This window comes from Bubalus kerabau, chromosome 1, assembly GCF_029407905.1.
Source record: "Bubalus kerabau isolate K-KA32 ecotype Philippines breed swamp buffalo chromosome 1, PCC_UOA_SB_1v2, whole genome shotgun sequence".
Taxonomy (NCBI): domain Eukaryota; kingdom Metazoa; phylum Chordata; class Mammalia; order Artiodactyla; family Bovidae; genus Bubalus; species Bubalus kerabau.
The window spans coordinates 91647539-91660134 of NC_073624.1; the positions used below are offsets into that span (position 1 = coordinate 91647539).

Sequence of the window (12596 nt, forward strand, 5' to 3'; positions counted from 1 at the left end):
GAGCTGTGCGGCGCACCCCCACCCCCAGACCGGGATACTTCCCACCTCCCCGATCGCGCGAGAGCTGCGCACCGGCGAGCGGCAGATCTCGCGAGATTCATCACCATGGCAGCGGCTGCAGCAGAAGCAACCGGTATTGGAGAAGTCCGGGCGGGGTCCGATGTGGGGGCTGGAATCTGTGGGCGGTGGTGGCGGAAGCTAGGGAATGGGGGTGAGACAGTGGGAACAGGTGAGAAGCCCCAGGGCTATGCCTGTTATTTAAGGATTGAGGCGGCGTAGTGGGCGCAGTGGAGACTGGGGCTTCTTGGGCAAAGTCAGGAATCCAGAAAATGAGTGAACATCTCTTGCTTTGGACCTTACTCCTTCAGCTCTCATTTTCATTTCTTAACCAGGGATAGGTGCAGGCCTCCGAGAGCCCTCACTGCACCAGTGTTGCTACTCACTGCTAAGACTAGGTTGCTGGGGGGGTCTGAATCAAGAGATCTTTTTTCATAAGGAAGAGGGAGAGTGATGAATTTAAGAGACTGAAGGAAGCAACTGGTCACTGGGCCAGTTAGGAAGTTGGAACTTAAAAGACAAACAGTTGAGGCCTAGTATTCAGAGGTGTGGTTTGAGGAAGTATACCTAGATGAATATGAATTTTAGTATTACAAGGAAAGTGAGGGATTTTGCACCTGTGTTTCTCTATTCCTGCCCACTCCCACTTTCATCACTCATTTTTGCACCTGGTCTACACATGGAGAGTTACCTTGGAACAGTCACAGCTGTGATACAAGAAGGGCACTAGTAATGCTAAGCACAGAAGGTTCTTGAAATGCCCTTTCTCATTTACAGCAGTACAGATTTTCCTTGTCTTACAATGGGGTTCAGTTCAGTTCAGTTCAGTCGCTCAGTCGTGTCGACTCTTTGCGACCCCATGAATCGCAGCACGCCAGGCCTCCCTGTCCCATCACCAACTCCCGGAGTTCACTCAGACTCAAGTCCATCAAGTCAGTGATGCCATCCAGCCATCTCATCCTCTGCCGTCCTCTTCTCCTCCTGCCCCCAATCCCTCCCAGCATCAGAGTCTTTTCCAATGAGTCAACTCTTTGCATGAGGTGGTCAAAATACTGGAGTTTCAGCTTTAGCATCATTCCTTCCAAAAAAATCCCAGGGCTGATCTCCTTCAGAATGGACTGGTTGGATCTCCTTGCAGTCCAAGGGACTCTCAAGAGTCTTCTGCAACACCACAGTTCAAAAGCATCAGTTCTTCGGCGCTCAGCCTTCTTCACAGTCTAACTCTCACATCCATACATGACCACAGGAAAAACCATAGGCTTGACTAGACGGACCTTTGCTGGCAAAGTAATGTCTCTGCTTTTGAATATGCTATCTGGGTTGGTCATAACTGTCCTTCCAAGGAGTAAGCGTCTTTTAATTTCATGGCTGCAGTCACCATCTGCAGTGATTTTGGAGCCCAAAAAAATAAAGTCTGACACTGTTTCCACTGTTTCCCCATCTATTTCCCATGAAGTGATGGGACCGGATGCCATGATCTTCGTTTTCTGAATGTTGAGCTTTAAGCCAACTTTTTCACTCTCCTCTTTCACTTTCATCAGGAGGCTCTTTAGTTCCTCTTCACTTTCTGCCATAAGGGTGGTGTCATCTGCATATCTGAGGTTATTGATATTTCTCCCGGCAATCTTGATTCCAGCTTGTGCTTCTTCCAGCCCAGCGTTTCTCATGATGTACTCTGCATAGAAGTTAAATAAGCAGAGTGACAATATACAGCCTTGATGTACTCCTTTTCCTGTTTGGAACCAGTCTGTTGTTCCATGTCCAGTTCTAACTGTTGCTTCCTGACCTGCATACAGATTTCTCAAGAGGCAGGTCAGGTGGTCTGGTATTCCCATCTCTTTCAGAATTTTCCACAGTTTATTGTGATCCACACAGTCAAAGGCTTTGGCATAGTCAATAAAGCAGAAATAGATGTTTTTCTGGAACTCTCTTGCTTTTTCCATGATCCAGTGGATGCTGGCAATTTGATCTCTGGTTCCTCTGCCTTTTCTAAAACCAGGTTGAACATCAGGAAGTTCACGGTTCACGTATTGCTGAAGCCTGGCTTGGAGAACAGAATGAGCCCGCTCTAGGAGTCTGTAAAAACATTGGAGGAGTCTTCTGCCATTTAAAATACAGAGCTTAGGATCGCCAAAGGCCTTTGACGGCAACAGCCCAGGACGGATAGGATACAATTCTTTTTGTTATAAACATACTCCTTATTAGTCCTCTCATCCTTCATCATCTTTTAAAAAAAATCTTATTGGAGTATAATTGGTTTACAATGTTGTGTTAGTTTCAAGTGTTCAGCAAAGTGATTAAGTTATACATATGTATATTATTCATATATATATTCATTCTTTTTCAGATTCTTTTCTCATATAGATTATCACAGAGTATTTGAGTTCCCTGTGCCGTACAGTAGGTCCTTGTTGGTGATCTATTTTATATATAGTAGTGTGTGTATTTTAATCTCAAGCTCCTGATTTATCCCTACCGCCGCACCCCGCCCCCCAACGTTTCTCATACGGTAACCACAAATCCGTTTTTGATCATCCTTCACCAACTTTTTAAAAAATAATACTTTACTTTTATTGGTGTATAGTTGATTTTAAGGGCATCTCTGGTGGCTCAGATGGTAAAGAATCTGCCTGCAATGCTAGAGACCCAGATTCCATCCCTAGGTTGGGAAGCTCCTCTGGAGAAGGGAATGGCAACCCACTCCAGTATTCTTGCCTGGAGAATCCCATGGGCAGAGGAGCCTGGCAGGCTACATTCCACAGGGTTGCAAAGAGTTGGACATGACTGAAGCGACTTAGCACACATAGTTGATTTACTAAACTAATGTTGTGTTACTTTCAGGTATACAGTGAAGTGATTCAGTTATACCACATATATTTGTTCATTTTTAGATTCTTTTATCATATAGGTTATCATTCATCCTTCACGATTTTAAGTTAAGTTCCTGCTGACTTCACATTCTAGGGTTGTGTTATTCTCCAGGTTAAAACAAGAGCAAAAACAAACTGGGATAAGAGGAAGGGATTGGTGAATGTATATACCAGGGATTGATGAGGACAAGGAGTAGACAGAGTTATCTACCAGTTTAGTTCTTCTTGGAAGGAGACAAGAAATAAGGCCTAAAAAATCAAATTTAAAAAATCGACAATTTTAGCTCAAGCTTTAGGGAAGAGCCATGTGTTTCCTTATACATATGGTCCAAACTTACAATGGTTCCACTTAATGCTTTTTTTTTTTTTACTTTATGATGGTGCAAAAGTGATATACCTTGAGTAGAAACTGTGATTTGAATTTGATCTTTTCCCAGGCCATGTGGTATGGTTTTCTCCTGTGATGCCCAGCAGTAGCAGTGAGTTGCAGCTCCTGGCCAGCTATACCATCACAAGGGTAAACAACTGACACACTTACAACCACTCTGTTTCCCACTTTCAGGATAGTATTCAATAGATTACATAAGATATTCAACACAATTATAAAATAGGCTTTTTGTCAGATTATTTTGCCCAACTGTAGGCTAATGTAAATATTCTGAACATGTTTAAGGCAGGCTAGGTTAAGCTATGATGTTCAGTAAATGCACTTTCGACTTTAGATATTTTCAACTTACAATGGGTTTATTGGGATGTAACCCCATTGAAGAAAGTAGGGAAAACCACTAGACCATTCAGGTATGACCTAAATCAATTTTAGGTCATATCAATCAACCCCTTATGATTGGAGAAAAGGAAAGACATAAGCATCTGAATGCTGAGTTCCAAAGAATAGCAAGAAGAGATAAGAAAGCCTTCCTCAGTGATCAATGCAAAGAAATAGAGGAAAACAACAGAATGGGAAAGACTAGAGATCTCTTCAAGAAAATTAGAGATACCAAGGGAACATTTCATGCAAAGATGGGCTCGATAAAGGACAGAAATGGTATGGACCTAACAGAAGCAGAAGATATTAAGAAGAGGTGGCAAGAATACACAGAAGACCTGTACAAAAAAGATCTTCACGACCCAGATAATCACGATGGTGTGATCACTCACCTAGAGCCAGAAGTCCTGGAATGTGAAGTCAAGTGGGCCTTAGAAAGCATCACTACGAACAAAGCTAGTGGAGGTGATGGAATGCCAGTTGAGCGAATTCAAATCCTGAAAGATGATGCTGTGAAAGTGCTGCACTCAATATGCCAGCAAATTTGGAAAACTCAGCAGTGGCCACAGGACTGGAAAAGGTCCATTTTCATTCCAATCCCAAAGAAAGGCAATGCCAAAAAATGCTCAAACTACCGCACAATTGCACTCATCTCACACGCTAGTAAAGTAATGCTCAAAATTCTCCAAGCCAGGCTTCAGCAATACGTGAATCATGAACTTCCTGATGTTCAAGCTGGTTTTAGAAAAGGCAGAGGAACCAGAGATCAAATTGCCAGCATCCACTGGATCATGGAAAAAGCAAGAGAGTTCCAGAAAAACATCTATTTCTGCTTTATTGACTATGCCAAAGCCTTTGACTGTGTGGATCACAATAAACTGTGGAAAATTCTGAAAGAGATGGGAATACCAGACCACCTGACCTGCCTCTTGAGAAATCTGTATGCAGGTCAGGAAGCAACAGTTAGAACTGGACATGGAACAACAGACTGGTTCTAAATAGGAAAAGGAGTACATCAAGGCTGTATATTGTCACTCTGCTTATTTAACTTCTATGCAGAGTATATCATGAGAAACGCTGGGCTGGAAGAAGCACAAGCTGGAATCAAGATTGCCGGGAGAAATATCAATAACCTCAGATATGCAGATGACACCATCCTTATGGCAGAAAGTGAAGAGGAACTAAAGAGCCTCCTGATGAAAGTGAAAGAGGAGAGTGAAAAAGTTGGCTTAAAGCTCAACATTCAGAAAACGAAGATCATGGCATCCGGTCCCATCACTTCATGGGAAATAGATGGGGAAACAGTGGAAACAGTGTCAGACTTTATTTTTTTGGGCTCCAAAATCACTGCAGATGGTGACTGCAGCCATGAAATTAAAAGACGCTTACTCCTTGGAAGGCAGTTATGACCAACCCAGATAGCATATTCAAAAGCAGAGACATTACTTTGCCAGCAAAGGTCCGTCTAGTCAAGCCTATGGTTTTTCCTGTGGTCATGTATGGATGTGAGAGTTAGACTGTGAAGAAGGCTGAGCGCCGAAGAACTGATGCTTTTGAACTGTGGTATTGCAGAAGACTCTTGAGAGTCCCTTGGACTGCAAGGAGATCCAACCAGTCCATTCTGAAGGAGATCAGCCCTGGGATTTTTTTGGAAGGAATGATGCTAAAGCTGAAACTCCAGTACTTTGACCACCTCATGCAAAGAGTTGACTCATTGGAAAAGACTCTGATGCTGGGAGGGATTGGGGGCAGGAGGAGAAGGGGACAGCAGAGGATGAGATGGCTGGATGGCATCACTGAGTTGATGGACTTGAGTCTGAGTGAACTCCGGGAGTTGGTGATGGGACAGGGAGGCCTGGCGTGCTGCGATTCATGGGGTCGCAAAGAGTCGACACGACTGAGCGACTGAACTTAACTGAACTGAACTGAGAGTGGGCTCCCGGAGAAGGCAATGGCAACCCACTCCAGTACTCTTGGATGGAAAATCCCATGGGTGGAGGAGCCTGGTAGGCTGCAGTCCATGGGGTCCAAAGAGTCGGACACGACTGAGAGACTTCACTTTCACGTTTCACTTTTATGCATTGGAGAAGGAAATGGTAACCCACTCCAGTGTTCTTGCCTCAAGAATCCCAGGGACAGGGGAGCCTGGTGGGCTGCCATCTATGGGGTCACACAGAGTCGGACACAACTGAAGCGATTTAGCTGCAGCAGCAGCAGAGTGGGCTCCATGATACCTCCACATGATTTTGCTTTCCATTTCTTTTCCTAGATTTTTTAAGGCACACACCACCAGATTATGCCCTCACACTGATCACCAAAATTATGCTTTGCAACTGCCCTTGTTAGTGCCTCAACCATACCAAGACACCTTGTGAGACTCTGATAGGAGGTGACACCTGTCAGTGTTCCTGCCCAAGTCTTCAGATCCTCTCAAGGTTGAGTCCCAGGTATGATAGAAGGAAGGAAATGGTGACAGTGTTGTATGGTTAGCAGCAAGTCCCAAGGTATTTGAGTCAGGACTGATGAATGGAACTAGAGAATCTTCCAGCCCTGCTATCCTTTACCCTCTGGAGTCTGGAGAGGGAAGTGTCTATTGCAGCATTACTGGGTGCTCCTCGTAGAGCAAACAGGAGCACAGATAGGAGGGTTGCTGCTCAGCTAGCAATAAGCCAGCCACTGCCGCTCCCCAGCTCCCCAGCCACTTGAAAGGCTAATGCTCTAAGGGGAGAAGAGCTGTATCCAGAGCTGAAGGAGGCCAAGAGGCCTGACTGCAGTTGATCAGTCTTTCCCTATCCCTCTGGCTGCCATTGGCGCTAACCAAGGCTGAAATTTTAGCCACCAGCTCTGTGGGTTGCACACTCCCCCTCCACCACTGACCCCAGGCCTGGGCCTGAGCCCAGTGCGTGTGCCGTGTGCCGGGAGCAGGGGTGGGGAGGGGGGTGTTGGCCTCACTGACAAAATCCATTTGGAATTTCTCAAGGTTGTGGTTTGGGGCTTCAGTTTGCCACAGAGTGTGTCTGAGGAAAGAAGAGAGAAAGCTAGTAAGAGAAAAGGAGCCAAAGAGAGCACAGAGGAAGGAACTGGAGGAAAACTGAAATAGTCCTGCTGTGATTTCATTGGCCATTCTCTTCCCTCTTCCTGAGTGTGAGAAATTCCTAGTCTGGATGTTCCTTATCATTATTTTCCCTCATATCCTATGTCTATTCTAGCTGCATCCATCTCTCTCCTGCTGTCCCATGCATACACGAAGCTCAGTCAGTGCCTAAAGGCCTACCTCCATCAAATTTCCAAACCAAGAATTCTCAGTGTGCAAGTGAAAATTTAGGACATCAAGTTTTACCATAAAGTACTACCTAAACCAACACCCCTTGCTATCTTTCCTACCTTGATCCTACCTGATTTTGAGGGTAATTGGGGGCAGATAATGCTATTGCCTAGAGGTGTGAAAAGGACTATTTCTACATCTCCTGGCCAAGGAGATGACCTGACAGAGTCAGCATCCTGCAACCCCATAAACAATCAGTTATTTGTAAAGTTCTAAATTTGTGCTATAGCTTCCTTTTCTGAATTGAAAGATGATTGTTTATTTTCAATGATACTTGACTAGGAATAGAACGAAAGTGGAATTGGAATAAAAGAAGTTCTGTTTTCTCTAGTTATGGTTATCTCTTAAAAGATAAAGGAGCTATTTTGCTGAGATTAAGTGCAGAAGAGCTCTGATAAGGAAAGACAAACTACATATGCAAATAATTCAGGGGGATAGCATGCTGATTTTGCTGGTTTCCAGAGCAAAAAACTCCCAATTTTGAGAGTAGGAATCCTTTATATATGTTTCCCATTAGTCTTGCATCTATCATTAAGTTCTCCAATTTGGAACCACAGAGAAAAGCACCTGCCATTTTTGAGTCCAGGTTCAATGGTGAGACATCTTCAGGACCTGAAAATCCCAGAACAGACGTGACCTCACTGTGTAGGGTAGGTGTCAAAACGAACCACAGCCGAAGAACCAAATCTGGCCCCGCAGTCCATTTTTGTGAATAAAGTTTTATTGGACATAGGCATGCCCATGAGTTGAGGAAAAAAAAAAAAATCCAAGCCCTGTTATAGGGCAGTGGCCAAGGCAAAATCTGGAGGTGGAACACAGAGAACCAGAACGGGGCCTGTGTCTACCTCTTGAGTCCCTCACACCTAGAAGTCCCCCTGCCCCACCCAGTTTTTTCCAGGCTAAAAATTGTCAACTGAGTCACCTGAAGACCATTTCAAATCCTTTGTGGAACGGAGCATGATATACATAAAGTCACTGAGTGTGGGCGGGTAAGAGAATTCACCTGGAAAAGAAGCCAGGCCTGGGATCCCAAGTGTGGCTAGAAATATCACCATCTGTAGTCACCATTCCAGGAACTTAATTTATTTTTATTACAAACAAGAACCAAGAACAAGTCTCAGTACAATAAATTAGCCTTTCCCACCCCTCCTGTTGAAGAAAGAAAAAGAGGCTCAGAGAGTCTTGGATAAAATTCTTCCTTTGGAGGGTTCCCTTCAACATCTGAATAGGGGCAGACAGCTTCCCTAAGGGCCTTGACAGACAACTTTCAGGGTTTTTGAGTGCCCTGCACCATGTCCCTTCCCTAAGAAAAACCTCTCTACCACCGGCTCCTATGACTCCCTAAGATGGGGTCCAGGCTGTAGTAGAGGAGTTTGGAAACAGCAAATAGGAGTGAGAGGTCTCTTTCTGGATATAGGTTGTATGGCTCCACACAATGCTGGGGCTATCCCGCAAAAGAAAAGAGTGGTCAAATTATAGGGACTCCCCAGCCAAAAGGAATATGAATATGAGAGTTAAAGGGACCCCAGGTTGGGTGGCTGGGAGAGCAACACAGTTCATTTCATCTTCTTCCATTCAGGTGTTCAAGGAGCAGAAGAGGATGACAGCTCCCTGACAAGGCCCTCCTACTGTGGAGGAGAAAGCCACACATCACAGACTCCACCTGACCCAAAGCTGTTTCCAGGTAGACACTTTGAGCTGCCAGGGGCCAAGATTGACCCTGGACAGAAATCAGAGCAAAAGGCTGCAAAGGTGGCCCTCCCCTGCCCCAGCCCCGCAGTGAGGCTGACCCTCACTTACACACATTGACCCACTCTGTGACCTTGCACTCGTCACACAGCACGTAGCAGCACCAGTGGAAGCGGCAATTACAGCGCTCGACTCGGGTCTGCCGGAGCACGTTGTGCCCGCGGCCACAGCACAGGCTGCCACAGCTACCCAGCAGGGGGCTCGTCTTGTTGCAGGCCCGGCCCTGTGTGCCTGGGGAGCCCACAGTGGGGTCTCGCTCGCAGAAGTCAGGAGAGTTCTCGAAATAGACCAGCTCTCCTGAAAGGCGTCGGGGCCGAAGGCGGGGTTGAAAGGCTCCGGAGTTGCGGTTGTGAGTATCAATGAAGATGGCCCGGTCCAGCCGCTCCCTCAAGGCTGCTCCCACTGCCCGGAACTCTGGGGGTGCCCTCCAGCACGTCTTGAGCTGGCAGCTGCCTGACGTACCATGGCACTTGCATTTCCGCTTCAGGTTTTCAGTTACCACCTAGAGCATCAGCGAGGAAGAAATGAGAGGGGAGGGCAGCAAATGGACAGAGCACAGAGGTACAGGAAGGGGAGGGAGCAGAGAACATGCAGGAACAAACAGAGGGAAGAATGGCAATGAACTATCAGAAGAGAAAGGGCACCGTTGGACGGCTAATAGCCCCACTCCCTCGTTTCATGTTGGAGAACGAAAGCCAGAGCAGAGAGTAAATTGCCCATCTTCAACAAACAGCTGGTTACAGAGATTTGGCTGGTAACTAGTCGGCAACAGGACTCAGCTCCAGTTGCCCTGACTCCCAGTCCAGTGCTCTTTCCAGAGTGAACACTGGTAAACCAGGGAGTCTAGCCCAGAGAACCCCTAAATTCTAGGGAAGGCAGTGACTTGCTTGGCTCCAGGCCACCTCGCGGGTAACAATCACCCCCCCACAGCTCATCCTCTTATGCTGCTGTGCCCTCTCAAATCTAGCCAGGCCTTAAAAACACCAGGAAGACCCAGGACAAGTTGCGCACACACATACCTGACGCCCCACCCTGTTGTTGTGGATCCGCATTCGTGCCTGGATGTCCCGGGGAGCTTCCCTGGAATCCAAAAAATCCCGAGAGAACTTCTCCCCGAAGTCCATGTCATGGTTACAGCCGCCCCATTCCCACGTGTCCTGGGGGCCAGGGCTGGGACCGGAGCCAGGGCCCGAGCTGGGCAGGGAGTGGGGAAAGCTCTTGCCCCGCGATAGTGCCTGCAGCTGCAGCAGTTTCGCCCTCAGTCGATCCTGCTCACCACTGCCCTTCCAGCCACAGCCACAGCTCACCAGCTTGCCCAGGCTGCAGGCGGTGGCTACTGCATGCATGACCCCAGCAGCCAGCATGGAGAAGGAAAAAGCGCTCTCTCGGAAACCTGGGGATGAAAGGGGTGTGGATAGGGGTAGGTCTAACAGGCCGCTAAGAGTATGGAGGCCAAAGGAAACAGCCAACCTGCAATTCCAGAATTTCCTAACTGACTCCAGATCCTGCCATTTACCAATTAAGTAGTTTAGGAGCAAGTCACAGGAGAAGGAAGGGAACCTAAAAGCACAGAGTCTCAGTTTCCTCATCTATAAAGGGAGAGGATGAATTGAGATGATCCCTGAGGCCCATTCTTGCTCTGTTTAAGTCTGGAATTGTCAAGCGTGGATGAAAGAGCTAGGCTAGAGAGAAAGACCCCTGGGGATGAGAGATGACTAAGAGAGAGTCCTTGAGGTCTTTGAAGATATGTTCACTTAGTTCTATATCTGAAAGCCTTAGAAATTCCCCAGCTCTGCAGGTGGGATGGAAGCGGAGGCCTTGGTTTTGTGTTGTTGTTTTTTTTAATCAAGGTTATTTAAATCAGTCTTTTCACCAACTTACCCTCCACCAGCCCAAAATCCCCAAAGAGTTGGAGCTGTGGAGCTGTCCTTCCTCTTTCCAGTTTCTAGTTTTATATTTGCCTGTTAAGACTGCCCCTTGTATTTATCCTAACCTGTTATTACTCTATAAGATGCTGGGAGAGGGAGAGAGGTGGAGGTGATTCTCCCTAAGGTCCTCTTAAAATGTTGACTTCTTTGTTATGTTTTGAGAGTCACAGAGGCTCAGGACAAGCCTTCCCCAGGCTTAGATAGACATGCTTCCCACTGGGCCATCAAAGCCTTGCCCTATGCCAGGCCCTGTAGGAAAGCAGCCTCCCTCTCTGGAGCCCTGCGTGGATGTGAGCACCTCTTTAGGGGCCAGGCCTCTCCCGTCCCAGGATGCAGGGCTCCTGGCCCAGCCTCCTGATCCCCCAACCTCAAGCCTCCAGGGGTGAAGCTGTTTTCACAAGTCTTGGGAATTCCCCCGCAGATGGCGGCTGCCTATTAACCCCATAGTCCCCAAAGTATTGCCCCCACCCTTGGGCTGAGCCCGAGATGCATATTTACTCCTTTAGGGAGTAAACTGGGGCATGGCCTAGCAAGAGACAGTGATGCCCTTCCAGACCAGGGCCCCCAAGCCAGGCCCCACAGTGACCTCCTGTGGGGAACACCTCCAGTGAACACCTCCAGCGCTTCCTCACCTGCTCAAGTGAGAGCCACCTGGGGCCCCCACAGCACTAAGGAGGGAGATGCTCCCCGGCTTCAAAGCCATCAGGGTCTTTGTTCCCAGCTTCTGCTCCTGGGAACCCCAGTAATTAGGGGAGAAGGTTTAACCCTTAAACGGTTGGGGGCGTCACCCCACCCCCGCTGAGGCTATGGGGACACCAGCCTGGGCTTGTCCCATGCAGAGAGGAGGGGCAGAAAAATTGGGGGACGGGAGGAGGGGGGCATTTAAAGCTTCTAAGGCTGGGGGCATCTCTTGCTCACAGGTGCAGCCGAGATCAGCTGGGCGGAGGCAGGAAAGGGGGGCCCTGGGGTAGGGGAGCAGGGACCCAGCTGCCTTGCCGGCAGCGCGCAGGTGGAAGTCTGAAGCACGGGGCCCCAGACGGGTGGCCAGACCCTACTCCGCGCAGCTCCGGGGGGGAATTCCCGGAGAGACCCCTCCCGGAGTGGTGAACCAGTCCCTTCCCGCCTCCGCTCGCGTCGGCGTGCCCCCCCCCCACCGCCCCCCAGCCCCGGCGGCGGCGCAGCCTCGCCCGGTCAGGCTCACCGCGCTTGAGGATGGCGCTGTGGTGCGGCAGGCGGCCGCCGCCCTCGAGCGCCGAGCAGTTCCAGCGCTGGTCGCGCAGCTGGTGCTGACACTCGTGGACCGCGATGTGCAGGCCCTGGAGCGCCGACGCCGTCACGTCGGGGCTGCGCAGGCACAGGCCCAGCTGCTGCTTGCTCAGGCCCGACAGCGTCAAGCAGACGGTGTTGGCGGTCAGCGGCGGCTCGCCGCCGCCCGGCAGCTTCAAGCCCTGAATCTCATTGCCGAGGGCCCTGGGAACCGAGAAGGCGTCTCAGGTCTGCGGTCCAGGCCTTCGGGCCCCCTCCGACGCCTCCCGACCGGCCTCTAACCCAGGGCTTTCTCTCGCGGGCTGGGTGACAGGGGGACGGCTCACCGACTGCACAACGCCAGGAACAGGAGACCGGCGAGGCCCGAGGGCGGAGGCCGCGGCCGGGGCTCCTCCCGCATGTCGAATCCCGGGCCCGAAGGCCCCGATGGGCAGATCGAGCAGGGCCTGCAGGACAGGGACACTTAGGGAGCGCTCCAGAATAGGGTGGCTCACCCGGGCAACCGAAGGATGCCCAACTCCCGCTCCTAACTCACCAGGGCCACCCCACTCATCCCGCTCAAACAAAACAGTAAGATCACGCCCTTGATTCCCTGAGTACCTGGGCCCTGGAAGAAGTGTGGGCCTAGAAACTGG

General features: G+C 49.2%; 1 protein-coding gene and 1 long non-coding RNA gene across 2 annotated transcripts; one reads left to right on the forward strand and one right to left on the reverse strand.

The window, feature by feature from the left end:
• The first annotated feature begins 15 nt into the window (after positions 1-15).
• LOC129653175 (uncharacterized) lies at positions 16-8733 on the forward strand. The gene is made up of 3 exons (XR_008714968.1): positions 16-133; positions 3365-3444; positions 8598-8733. It is a non-coding gene; the product is annotated as an uncharacterized LOC129653175 (long non-coding RNA).
• A 64-nt stretch (positions 8734-8797) lies between these two features.
• On the reverse strand, positions 8798-12361 carry WNT10B (Wnt family member 10B). The gene is made up of 4 exons (XM_055582523.1): positions 12288-12361; positions 11897-12165; positions 9787-10160; positions 8798-9269 (listed from the first exon to the last, which is right to left on the reverse strand). Exons 1-4 carry the CDS (start codon positions 12359-12361, stop codon positions 8811-8813), a joined length of 1176 nt encoding a protein of 391 aa, XP_055438498.1. The 3' UTR covers positions 8798-8810.
• Between the last annotated feature and the right edge of the window lie 235 nt (positions 12362-12596).